This window comes from Sphaerodactylus townsendi, unplaced genomic scaffold (genome assembly GCF_021028975.2).
Source record: "Sphaerodactylus townsendi isolate TG3544 unplaced genomic scaffold, MPM_Stown_v2.3 scaffold_27, whole genome shotgun sequence".
NCBI lineage: Eukaryota > Metazoa > Chordata > Lepidosauria > Squamata > Sphaerodactylidae > Sphaerodactylus > Sphaerodactylus townsendi.
This window is the reverse complement of record NW_025950440.1, coordinates 238,576-251,515: the sequence shown is the minus strand read 5'-3', so window position 1 is coordinate 251,515 and position 12,940 is coordinate 238,576. Positions and strand designations below refer to the sequence as shown.

Below are 12,940 nucleotides of genomic sequence, written 5' to 3'. Positions count from 1 at the left end.
CGGCTGCATGTTAGGTATGCTAAATCAGCAGGGTCATGTGAGTCTCTGTGCTGCTTGCTGCTTGGGGTAGCTTTACTAGCAAGGAAATTACAGGTTCTCAGTGGCAATTGGACAAAATCCCTCTCTAATCTAAATTGAGAAAGATTTTTCTGAGTATTGCAGGACATACTTCTAACTTAACCACAATCTGGTAGTGGGATTGGTCCAGATTGGGTTGCAAGCTCAGAGCAGAATGTTTGTGCCTTGTATTTTTTCCCCCAATCTCTCAAGCCCAGATTGTATCATCAGCACATCAAAGTGCTAAAAATGTCGTCAGCACCGCATCGGAGCCCTGTTACCTTTCTGGTAATGAGATAAAATCATAATTTGTCGAGCTGAGCAAAACAGATTGCTCAAGCAGCTTTGGAGCAGTTACTTAGAAAAGCGAAACTTTACCCTGATGTTGTTGTTTCTTCACGGTTCTTGGGTTTAGGGTGAAAGTTTTTTGTGTGTGGGTAGAAAAGAAAGCTATCTCCGAGTCCCCTACCTTTTTGAGCCTGTGGACACACTCCAAATTCTCACATAGGGTGGTGGGCATAAAAAGAAGAAGAAGAAGAAGAAGAAGAAGAAGAAGAAGAAGAAGAAGAAGAAGAAGAAGAAGAAGAAGAAGAAGAAGAAGAAGAAGAAGAAGAAAAGGAAGAAGAAAAGGAAGAAGAAGAGGAGGAGGAGGAGTTTGGATTTATATTCCCCCTTTCTCTCCTGTAGGAGACTCAAAGGGGCTTACAATCTCCTTGCCCTTCCCCCCTCACAACAAACACCCTGTGAGGTAGGTGGGGCTGAGAGAGCTCCAAGAAGCTGTGACTAGCCCAAGGTGCCCAAGCTGTAGTGGCAGGGAGTGTACAGGCTAATCCTAGTTCCCCAGATGAGCCTCCACACAGCTCAGGCGGCAGAGCTGGGGTCTAATTGAAACCCGGTTCCCTCAGATTAGATACGTGAGCTCTTGGCCTCCTACACTTGCCTGCCATCCAACAAAGTGGCACTTCCTAACCGGGAGGCAGGGAGCCTTACCTGCAAGGCGGAGGACGACCACTAGTTGATGACCACTAAAATATATAATGGAATGTGTTCATAAGGGACACTGGTGCCCCAGATAGGTTAACCCTCTTAGGAAAGCATCTTACAGAGCAGAGTTTTGACTGCCTGAGTTTAATGACCTGAGAATACAGTGACGTTGCCGGTTAGAGAGACGTAGGCCTCCAAAAATACCGTCTAGCCAAGGGAGTCTGCTGCCTTGCAAAGTAATGTCAAAAGGCACTGGGAAGTGATTGGGCGTACGAGTGCTTGTGGTGGCACGGAAGATGCTGCAGAAGAGTTTTTCATAAGAAACAGATTTGACGCTGCCAGAGCAGACGGCACTTATCAATGTAGAAAAGCGGAACTGACAGGCCTGCCGAAAATAGCCCTTTCCGTTTTCCCAGTGGCTAGGCTGTGAATCATGGGGTTTACTGGCAGCGTGCATTTCCCCCCAAAAAGGCCGGGGCTGCTCTTGCAGGTGTTCTTCTGATGCAGACATCTGTCAGCTGTTGTCGTGGTAGCGAGTACCCAGTTTTGTTCCCACCCACCCACCCACCCATCGCTCTGTTTTTTAAATTTTTTGGGAGGGCTCTTGTACTTTGTAAATTTCAGAATTTGGTGTTCTTCCTGAAAATGTCTTTTTGGTCATACATACATACATACATACATACATACATACATACATACATACATACATACATACATACATACATAAGCCTTTATTGGCATAGTCAGAAAGAGGACAGAACTCAGTTGTTGCAGTGAATACATGATAGATCAAAGGCCCCACTGAGAACACAACAAATACGTTCTACTGGGAACTCTCAACTATCTCCACCCAGTGAGAATTGGCGACCTCTTCACGAGACTGGGAGTCCGAGTTGTTTAACAATAAGTGCTTAACCATCCAGATCAAAGGGCAGCCAAAGATTGGAAGAAAAAATGTAAGAGTTGTTTTATTTAAGATCTGATGTTATAAGAATCTGAATTTAGGTGCAAGAGTTGGTAGAGCCAAGGTTTACATGCACGGTCATCTAAGTCTGCTGCCCGTTATATTTTAGAAACGGGGGTGAGTGCATCAAATGCGTCACTGATAATGACCAGCAAGCCACAGAGATGAACGCCCCTGTTGTTTATAGCTCTTCCGTAACTTCCAGCGTGGCATAGTGGTTAGCATTAATGTCCAAAGGCTGCGGTATTGCTGTCAAAAGTTCTGCTCAAAACCTAAGTTCGATCCCGCCAGAAATCGGTTTCTGGTAGCCGGCTCAAGATTGACTCGGCCTTCCATCCTTCTGGGATAAAGTGTAGAAAACTGGGGGAGGAGTGCATTGTAAACCACCTGAGTTGGTAATGATCCAGTGCCTGAGGAGGTGCTCACCTTTAATATAGGCTGCGACCTCACAGGGTGTTTGTTGTGAGGGGGGAAGGGAAAGGAGATTGTAAGCCCCTTTGAGTCTCCTATAGGAAAGAAAGGGGGATATCAATCCAAACTCCTCCTCCTCCTCCTCCTCCTCCTCCTCCTCCTCTTCTTCTTCTTCTTCTTCTTCTTCTTCTTCTTCTTCTTCTTCTTCTTCTTCTTCTTCTTCTTCTTCTTCTTCTTCTAATAAAACTGAATTGAAGTCTGAAATGTGACCTAATAGGATTTCATCCAGAATTTATTGCCTGTCTCGTAATAGTGCTGTTTTATTTTTGGTTTCGGCGGCAAATATTTTTAACCATTACTGGGTGAACCACAAGGAACAGTGGGGTATGCATGTTTTAATTAATACAAAAATTAAAGTTTCCTGGGCTCTTTTTGAAGGTTCCTTCAGTTCGGAAATGATCTTGTTTGGGCTCGAGATTAGCTTCCATTTGGCAGGTGACTCCTTGTAATCCCTGTCAAATTTTAAGACTGAAAAAGAATGGAGTCACTCCATAGCTTTTTGCTGCTAGATCAGGACAGGAGACTGTGTTCTGAACCGTTTCAGCCGATGGGTGGACACTTGAGTGAACCTAGACTAGAGACTTTATCATTCCTTTAAATGGTGCTTACTTTTAGCTAACTGGGTTTTGATTGAATAAAGGCAGGGGTCTTCAAACTATGGCCCTCCAGATGTTCATAGACTACAATTCCCATGAGCCCTACCACTTGGCCATGCTGGCAGGGGCTGATGGGAATTGTAGTCCATGAACATCTGGAGGGCCATAGTTTGAAGACCCCTGAATAAAGGCAATTCAGGGCTAAATCAGGTGTCTTCCCTGACCTGAATGACCCAGGCTAGCTTGGTCTCATCAAATCTGAGAAGCTAAGCAGGGTCCTCAGCCTTGGTTCGTTTTTGGATGGGAGACCACCAAGGAAGTCCCGGATTGCTACGCAGAGGCAGCCAGCCCACGGCAAACTACCTCTGCTCATCTTTTGTCTTGAAAATTCTGTGGGTCGCCGTAAGTTGCCTACAACTTTTCAGCACTTTCCACCACCACAAGAAGTTGTCACTCGAATTAGGATTGCGCTGCCATTCCTTTAGGTCAGTGGTGGCGAACCTATGGCACGGGTGCCAGAGGTGGCACTCAGAGCCCTCTCTGTGGGCACACATACACCGAGTTCATCATGGGGGGGGGGTAGAAAATCACACACCCCACAGACATCTAGGCTGACCTGGACTGCTGGGCATGATGTGTAGGTAACCCTGTTAAGTGCTGTTAAACCCCACTGATTTTCATGGGAAGAACTAAAGTGCAATCCTTTACCTGGGTGTAAGCTCAGTTGCTGGCAATGAGACTTGATTCTGAGTAAACCCTCCTAGGGTCATGATTCACCCATTCGAAGCATTGCACAGTTGCTCCAAAGCAAAACCACTGACTACCACCAAGCTTACTCCCGAGTAATGCACGCCTCGGAGCCAACTGGTTTTTCTAAACTAAAACCTCAGCATTCAGGTTAAATTGCTGTGTTGGCACTTTGCAATAAATAAGTGGGTTTTGGGTTGCAGTTTGGGCACTCGGTCTCGAAAAGGTTTGCCATCACTGCTTTAGGTCCTCACAATGAGTTGCCCTCCTTAGATCTAGAAGCGTAAGGCAGAGTTTAAGAACTTCTTTATTAATTTGGGACGCCTATACAGTGGCTGTTCAACCACGCGGGTCGTTCAGGTGGCTAGCAAATCTACAACGGAAATTAAAACTCAGGAACTGAGAAAGTAACAATGGGGGTTTGTTTTTTCCAGGAAGCCGTGCAACACGCATGATATAATTTCAGTTTTAAAAATCATCTCTTCATTACAGCATGGGGGAAAGGGGGGAGGTTTTTTTTAAAATATGCCTTCTGAGTCCACACCGAAACGATAAATATGAGAATCCAGGAAGGAAGGAAGGAAGGAAGGAAGGAAGGAAGGAAGGAAGGAAGGAAGGAAGGAAGGAAGGAAGGAAGGAAGGAAGGAAGGAAGGAAGGAAGGAAGGAAGGAAGGAAGGAAGGAAGGAAGGAAGGAAGGAAGGAAGGAAGGAAGGAAGGAAGGAAGGAATTGATTTTGATTTTTTTTCTCAGAAAAAAGGGGAACAGGGAAGCAACCGATGTTGAAGTTTCTTGGCATGGCAAACCTGGATGTATTTACAGGTTTCTGCAAGACAGCCTCTTATAGATTACTCAATCAATCAATCAATATTTATTTCGGTCAAAGACCAGAAAATATCAGATATAAAATATAAAATCCAGATAGTACATTTCCAGACCAGATACAAAATAAAATTGAGGTAACCAGTTTCCAAAGACTGTTTGTCCAAACCATAATATAAGTTCAAGTTAAAAACTGGAATAAAATTTGAATAAAAGATAAAATCATTAATCCAAAGTTCCTATTTTTATTGCCCTACTTGTCCACACCTTTTAACCACATAAGCACTGAATTTTGCCACCTCTCTGGTTATATTCGGATTGGCGTCTTCTAATAGTCTTTCCATGGCACAATCGTCAGGGCCAAGAAAAATTGATGTTGGAAGAGAGTCAAACAGTTTTGCCCTCATTTCTTTGTGAGTGGGGCATCGTAAAAAAATGTGTGTCAGGGTCTCTATTTCTAGATTACTCCAGTGGTGGCGAACCTATGGCACGGGTGCCAGAGGTGGCACTCAGAGCCCTCTCTGTGGGCACACGCAAACAGAGTTTGTAATGTGGGGGGAAATCGCCCCCCCAACACAAGCATACATCTAGGCTGGCCTGGACCGCTGGACTCGATTATTAGCATTAAACCTAAGACCTAGTTTTGGGGAAGCAGTGTAGGTAACCCTGTTAAGCACTTAGCTAGAGCCCACTGAGATTTCCACTTAAAAGACAAAAGCACGATCTTTTACCTGGGAACAAAGCTCGGTTGCCTGGCAATTAGAGGCTTGTTTCTGAGTAAACCCTCCTAGGGTCGTGATTCACCCGTTCGAAAAGTTGCACGGCTGCTTCAAAGCAAAGCCACCTTCTACCACCAAGCTTACTCCCGAGTAACGCACGCCTCGGAGCCAACTGTGTTTTCTAAACTAAAACCTCAGTATTCAGGTTAAATTGCCGTGTTGGCCCTTTGCGATAAATAAGTGGGTTTTGGTTTGCAATTTGGGCACTCGGTCTCAAAAAGGTTCACCATCACTGGATTACTCCATTCTTCTGCCCCACAGTACTTTCCTCTGATGGAAAAGGCTCTTTGAGGCCGTGTTTTGTCAGAGGAAGTCCTCCAGGTTTTGCTGAGGGGAAGGGTTGGGTGCAAGACGAGCTGCTTCCTGTGTTCATGTCTGTAGGATTATGCATCAAGAAACTGCACACACCGAAATAGTTCTGCAGCATCCTGGCCAATAAAATGACCACGAAGGATTTCATTCATTCATTCATTCATTCATTCATTCATTCATTCATTCATTCATTCATTCATTCATTCATTCATTCCAAAGGCACCTGGTGAGCTCCCAAAGGCACCTGGTGGGCCACTGCGAGTTGCAGAGAGCTGGACTAGATTTATTATTTATTTATTTATTTATTAAACTTATAGGCCACCTGTCCAGAGGAATTCGGGAAAAACTCCTGGCGGCTCAAAACATGGCTGTTCCAATGAACGTGAAATCAATAAATCAACAAACTATATAAGCATAAAACTTAAACCCTTACAAAACCTAACCACGACAATATTTAAAAACAACAAAAATATTGTAAACAACATTATTTAAAAATGGCGCCCGAACCAAGGCCAAGGACTGGAGGAGATAGGTAGGGCCTGCCGATGTTATCAATAAATCAGGCCCAACCAGAATAAAAGATGGAAACAGGCAGCCTCAGTTTCGGTTTCGGTGGACTCTGGTCTGATCCAGCTGGCTCGTTCTTATCTTCTTATGTTCTTATTCATTCATTCATTCAGTATTTGTATTTATACAAATTGTGGATAGAATTGATACACTCCCTTGGTGGTGTGTTCCTGGGTTCTTCCAGCACAATTCTTCTGAGCCTTAACTTGCTGAGTCCTGGGGAATAGTCAAATGAACTGGCCCGTGGGTTTTGTTCCCATGATATGCAAATGATTTTCATACGCTTGGATGAATTGTTCCCGGAACGCTACCTGTCCTACTTGATGAGGGAAAAAAATGGGTTATTTCCATTCCGAGAGTCGGTTTGTATAACCATATTGGGAAGAAAGTCTCCCAAGTTTACTTTCCCCCCCTCCCCTCTTCTTTCCCGTGGGCATCTGCTGGAAACTGTTCCCACATCAACTGCGTCAGGAAGAATATTTAGAAACAATAAAGGAGAGTCCTTTGTGCAGGGAAAGGACCCATATTTTTTTCCAAAATATATTTTCACACGCTCTAAATGTTTTCAGTAGCCAATAAGGAATCGGGAACAAAGGAGGGGTTACCAAACGGAAGTAAATTCCCTGCTAGATACGACGGTTCTGACGGCCACCCCATCTGTAAGAGGAATATTTTTCCATATTTTTTCAGATGAACCCCACCAATCAGAGAAGCAACTCTTGCAGGCACATGAGAGAAAGGCCTTCTTGGTAGCAGCCCCACAATTATGGAACAGACCTCCCCAGGCAGCTGCTCCTGACCCCCCTCCTCCTCTTTCAGTCTCTCAGTCAACTTAGTTGTTCATTCAGATGCACGATAAAGAAACAGGGATGGTTTAAAATGGTTCTGTGCAAACCAGTTCTACACTCAGTAGGATAGCCCAGGACAGATCTCGGCGCCTAATTAGGGTCAGCCCTGGTTCGTATGTGGATGGGATACCACCAAGGAAGTCCATGGTTGCTGTGCAGAGGCAGGTAATGGCACACCCCCTCTGAACACCGCTAGCCTTGAAACCCCTATGGCCCTTCGTCTGCAGTAACGATGGCAAAAAAAACAATCCCCCACACAAACAGTAGAATGAGTGCAGATCCCAAGTCAGTTGGAAGCAAGAACTTACTACAGTGTCATCCCAGAAAAGAGAACTCAGTCAAACGCTGCACAAAATGATCCCTGCTAGATCAGACCGGTGGTCCTTCCAGTCTACCATTCTGTTCCAGATAGTGTCCAAACACGGCAAGACCTAAAAACATAGAAGGAGGAGGAGGAGGAGGGTTGGATTTATATCTCCCTTTCTCTCCTGTAGGAGACTCAAAGGGGCTTACAGTCTCCTTGCCCTCCCCCCCCCCCCACAACAAACACCCTGTGAGGTACGTGGGCTGAGAGAGCTCCATAGAGCTGTGACTAACCCAAGGTCACCCAGCTGGCATGTGTTGGAGTGTACAGGCTACTGTGAATTCCCCAGATAAGCCTCCACAGCTCACATGGCAGAGCGGGAAATCAAACCTGGTTCCTCCAGATTAGAGTACACCTGCTCTTTACCACTACGCCCCCGCTGCTCATAGATAGAGAAGTCTACTCTTTCTCACACACCCCCACACACACACCCCACGCACAACAGATGTTGGAGATCTTAAAGGAGGGGGAATCTCCTGAGGTATCTGCTTTTTCGTATGGGGTAACCAAACCTGTATGCCGTATTCCAGATGTGTCTGCACCATAAATCTCTTTACAAGGGCATTACAACCACAGCTATTTGGGAGGTCCATTCCTCCCCTGATGCAGAACTTGCTTCTTCCATTGCTTCAGTACACTGACTAAAAGTCTTCACTGAGCATTTGCTGTGAGCCTTGAGTTCTGTTTCCTGATCCTACATGTTCATACAGGGAGCAGCTGGGTTCATATTTTGCATCCGCTGAAGGACTCTAATAGAGTGTCCCACAATCAGTGTTCAAGGTTCCACATTACTCTTTTAAGAAAAGAAAAAGTACTCCCCTTTAAGATAAAAATAACCTGGATTTTCCCCCTTACAGCATAGAATCCCCCATCCCCGCTTGTGTTATTACACAGAGATTAGTCCAGAGCAGGCGTCTGCAACCTGCAACTCTCCGGATGTTCATGGACTACAATTCCCACCAGCTGATGGAATTTGTAGTCCATGAACATCTGGAGAGCCGCAGGTTGCAGACTCCTGCAATTGGCCATGCTGGCAGGGGCTGATGGGATTTGTTTTTTTTAAAAAAAAAATATTTTTATTGATATTTCGGAATTATTACAGATTTATAATGTGTACTTTATATATGCATCTCATATCTTTTTTACCCTTTTTCCCCTCCCCCCTCAACCTTCTATAACTTCTTTAAGATGCATGGCAGCAGGTCCATTCTTTTCAATCTTCTTGTCCATTTTTCTTCTGTAATTCCAATTTCGTTTAGCCAGTCTTTGAATTCCATCCAAATCTCCTTCATGTCCTTTTGTTTTTCTTGCCATATTTGATTTCTTGACATTGTGTCGAAAATTTCTAATTGTATTTGCTCCCATATATATTCCAACCATTTCTGCATTGTCCAGATTTTTTTGTCCTTCCGCCCAATGCTATTACTGCATGGGCAGCTCTGATCATGGGTAGAAAAGTTTTCTTTTTCTTTGTTCTATTATAATATGATCCACTATGCACCTATAAATGATAAATCTATATTTATCTTTATTTTTACCTTTACATATTTTTCTATGTATTTTTATCACATTTTCCCACATGTTTTTTACTGCTGTACATTCTAGCCACATATGGGTATATATTGCATTTTTATCTCCCACAATGCCAACGGTGGGGACTGAGTCCACTTATCATATATGCCAACTGTTTCGGTGTTCTATACCATTTTAATATTAATTTCTTCTCCTGGTTCTTGCATATTTATCCATTTTTAACATTTATATTGTCTATAGTCCTTTTTTAATAAGCTCTATGTCTTTCACTCCATCTTGTTGCCATTTTTCCATTATGATTCTTATCCTTAAATCCTTGATGATCTTCTATCATGTTTTTGTATAAAACACCTAAGATTTAATCCTTTCTTTTTCCTCATATGTTTTATGCAACTTTTCATTATGGCACTCTTCCTCCCTCCTGGAGGCTTTTGTCTTTTCCCAGATTCCCTCTTGTAGTGAACAGTTTTCTTTACCTCCTTTCTCTAAAAAAAGTTTGGAAACGGTGTTAATTCTCCTCTTTCATTGTACAGTTGTGCTACCTTGTATATTCCTTGTCTGTCATAGAGATCTTATTGGCATGTTCCTTCCTGTCCAACCATGCTCGCATGAGTGGTGCAGCATCCAGTAACCCTGGCAAAGTCGTGCCGCCTTCCATTTCTCCCAGATTTCCATTGATACCTTCTAAGTTGCCTTTTAATTTTTGTCTTCCTATTTTTTGAACAACAGCAGATATATTCCAGAAGCTGCCGTGTTCAAATTTATTTCATTTTCGAACTTCATCCATCTGTCTCTTTTATCTATTTGAATTCCCATCAAACTTTTGTTGTGAAGTACTCATGTATTATTCCTATGTAATTTTTTTAGGGAGCCCCCAGCCCATTAGTTTTTTAGACATATAAACTATTTTATTCATCACTCTTGGTTTTCTTTTGATTAAATGCCCATAATTTAATTTTCTTGTCCCATTCTTCAAATTGTTTCTTCTTAATCTCCTAGCGACGAAGTCTGAAATAGATAGAAGAGTTTTGGCATTATACATTTTTTAATGCTACTATTCTCTTTGAAATAGATTGATTCGCTGTCGCCACTCCTTATATTTATTGCTTCGTTATTTTTTTCCATATTACTTCGTAATTATATTTAAACATCTTTTCCTTCTTGTTTGTTAATGTTATACCTAAATATTTAATCTTCTTTTTCACCATTTCCTTCCCTAGTGGTTTTTTTTCTATATTTATTCCCAGGATTTCAGTTTTCTCCATATTAACCACCAAACCAGAATGCGGGCTGATGGGATTTGTAGTCCATGAACATCTGGAGAGCCGCAGGTTGCAGACCCCTGCAATTGGCCATGCTGGCAGGGGCTGATGGGATTTGTAGTCCATGAACATCTGGAGAGCCGCAGGTTGCAGACCCCTGCAATTGGCCATGCTGGCAGGGGCTGATGGGATTTGTAGTCCATGAACATCTGGAGAGCCGCAGGTTGCAGACCCCTGCAGACCCCTGCAATTGGCCATGCTGGCAGGGGCTGATGGGATTTGTAGTCCATGAACATCTGGAGAGCTGCAGGTTGCAGACCCCTGCAATTGGCCATGCTGGCAGGGGCTGATGGGATTTGTAGTCCACGAACATCTGGAGAGCCGCAGGTTGCAGACCCCTGCAGATGGCCATGCTGGTCCAGAGCATGTTTGCAAAGGAAGTGTGTTAATTGGATCCAGTCCCAAAGTTTCACTGTCTATGCCAGTGGTTCCCAAACTTTTTGAGCCTCAGGGCACATGCAGAATTCTGACACGTCACGTTGGACGCAGCAACAATATGGCTGCCGCAGGAGGCGGAGCCAGTTGCGCAACAATTGCCGCAGATTAACTTCAGTCACACAGGACAGATTCTTGTGTTGTGGGGGCAGCTGCTGTCATAGCAACCTTTTAAAAAACTTCCACGGCCAATCAGAAGTGTTTCCTAAAAACACTTGGTGGGCACCGGAAAAGTTGTTCGGCAGGCACCCTGTTGGGGACTCCTGATGCAGGCAGACATAAGATCACAAGAAAGAGCCAGCTGGATCAGAGCAGAGTCCATCTAGTCCAGCTCTCTGCTACTCGCAGTGGCCCACCAGGTGCCTTTGGGAGCTCACCTGCAGGAGGTGAAAGCAAGGGCCTGCTGCTGCTGCTGCTCCCGAGCACCTGGTCTGCTAAGGCATTTGCAACCTCAGATGAAGGAGTATCAAGACATTCTCCACCTTTTGTTTTAATGCTGGGGTGGGGGGAATACTTCAAGGCTAACACATTCTCCTTCCCTTTTTGTGTTCCAGGAATCTGAATTTTTGACTCTGGAGTTCGATGAGAACAAACTGAATCAAATGCTGAAGAAACTTTCCGAGATTGAAGGCAGAATTACTTCCCTGACCCAAGCAACCTAATCTTCGTGCTAAAACACTGCGCATTTCGGAAGAAGGTTGATTTCAGTAATGACTATTAATTTTTTTTATCCACCCAATGTGGTTGTTATAAACGTGCTTTACAGCCACATCTGTCTGGTATTGGAATAAAGCCAATGAAAATCTAACAGTAACCTGGTGAAAAATATGTGGTAGAGATGTTCCAAGTTAATTCTGTCCATCCCAGTCCAGTTGGGCTTGATTGAAATAAATAGCTAAGGTCCACAGGAGATACAACTATCACGCGCTTGAAGGTGGTGGAAATCAGGAGCAAGAAAGTTCCCTGGTATCAGAGAAGTATGTGTTAAAGAAATAGAGTAAAAGAAACATCCACAGATTATGCTACAGAGCAATCAGAGATACGGGCAAACACTTCCAGGTCTCAGAGGGCATAGCTAGTGTGGAGAAAGGGCAAGGTCACGCCCCTTCATTCTGCCAGTGGCATTGGATACTTTAGGTTTGGAGGCACATGCACATAATTGGCTTCTGGTTGAGTTCCGAATCATTCATAAGGTATGGGTGCTTACCTTTAAGGCCTTACACGGCCTGGGACCTTCGTACCTTCGGGACCATCTTACCCCATATGTCCCTACACGGCCTCTACGTTCATCAGAGGCCAATCTGCTGGTGGTCTCTAGCCCCTCGATGATGTGGCTGGCCTCTACCCGGGCCAGGGCCTTTACAGCCCTGGCCCCTGCCTGGTGGAGCACCTTACCACCAGCTATCCGGGCCCTGCGGGATCTTGGAGAGTTCCGCAGGGCCTGTAAGACCGAATTGTTCCACCGGGCATTTGGAGGGGCCGGCCACTGATGTGCCCCCCCCTTCCCCCCTTTTTCCCTTACACTCTGGGTCCTCCGCTCTTCTGTTTTATTCTCCAGGGTGGATCTATGAAGTTTATGTTTATGTTTTATATTGGACGCCTATGTAACATTCTTAATCTGCTGTTTTAACGGGGTTTTATTGGAATTACTGTTTTACTGTGTTGTTCACCGCCCAGAGCCCTTCGGGGGAGGGGCGGTATATAAAACCAATTATAAATAAATTATAAATAAATAAATAATTTGGGCCTTCTCTCACCCAATCAGGTAGGTCAAACCAGGCCTGCCTGGAAGGCTCTCAGTACATGATTGTGGTATGTAGTGGAGAGAGAACAGCCCCAGTCCTCAAGCAGATGGGTTCCAGCATGGGCAACACCAAGGAAAATCTCCTGTGACAATAATTCCTATACATTTAAAGGGTACAGGTCGCCCTCTGTGCAAGCACCAAGTCACATCACAGTGTTTACTAGACAGTCATATCACATCACAACATTTATCATACTGCTTCACGTAAAGGTTATAGTCCAGTCAGTTCAGGTTCAGCGGCTGAGAAGGTTGTATGCTTCTGCATGAGAATATAGTCCCGAACGAATATGAGAATCATCGTTCATTTTTACGTGCTCCCTTTGTCCAAACCATTCGT

At 44.3% G+C, this 12,940-nt stretch overlaps 1 protein-coding gene across 1 annotated transcript in view; it reads left to right on the top strand.

Annotated features, from left to right (window-relative positions):
* Positions 1-11,607, top strand: part of COMMD1 (copper metabolism domain containing 1) — a 133,964-nt gene extending 122,357 nt beyond the window's left edge. Inside the window, exon 3 of the mRNA XM_048482913.1 lies at positions 11,354-11,607. Within this exon, the coding sequence (XP_048338870.1) occupies positions 11,354-11,461 (108 nt within the window). The 3' untranslated portion in view covers positions 11,462-11,607. The remainder of the gene's footprint in view (positions 1-11,353) is intronic.
* Positions 11,608-12,940: the final 1,333 nt, after the last annotated feature.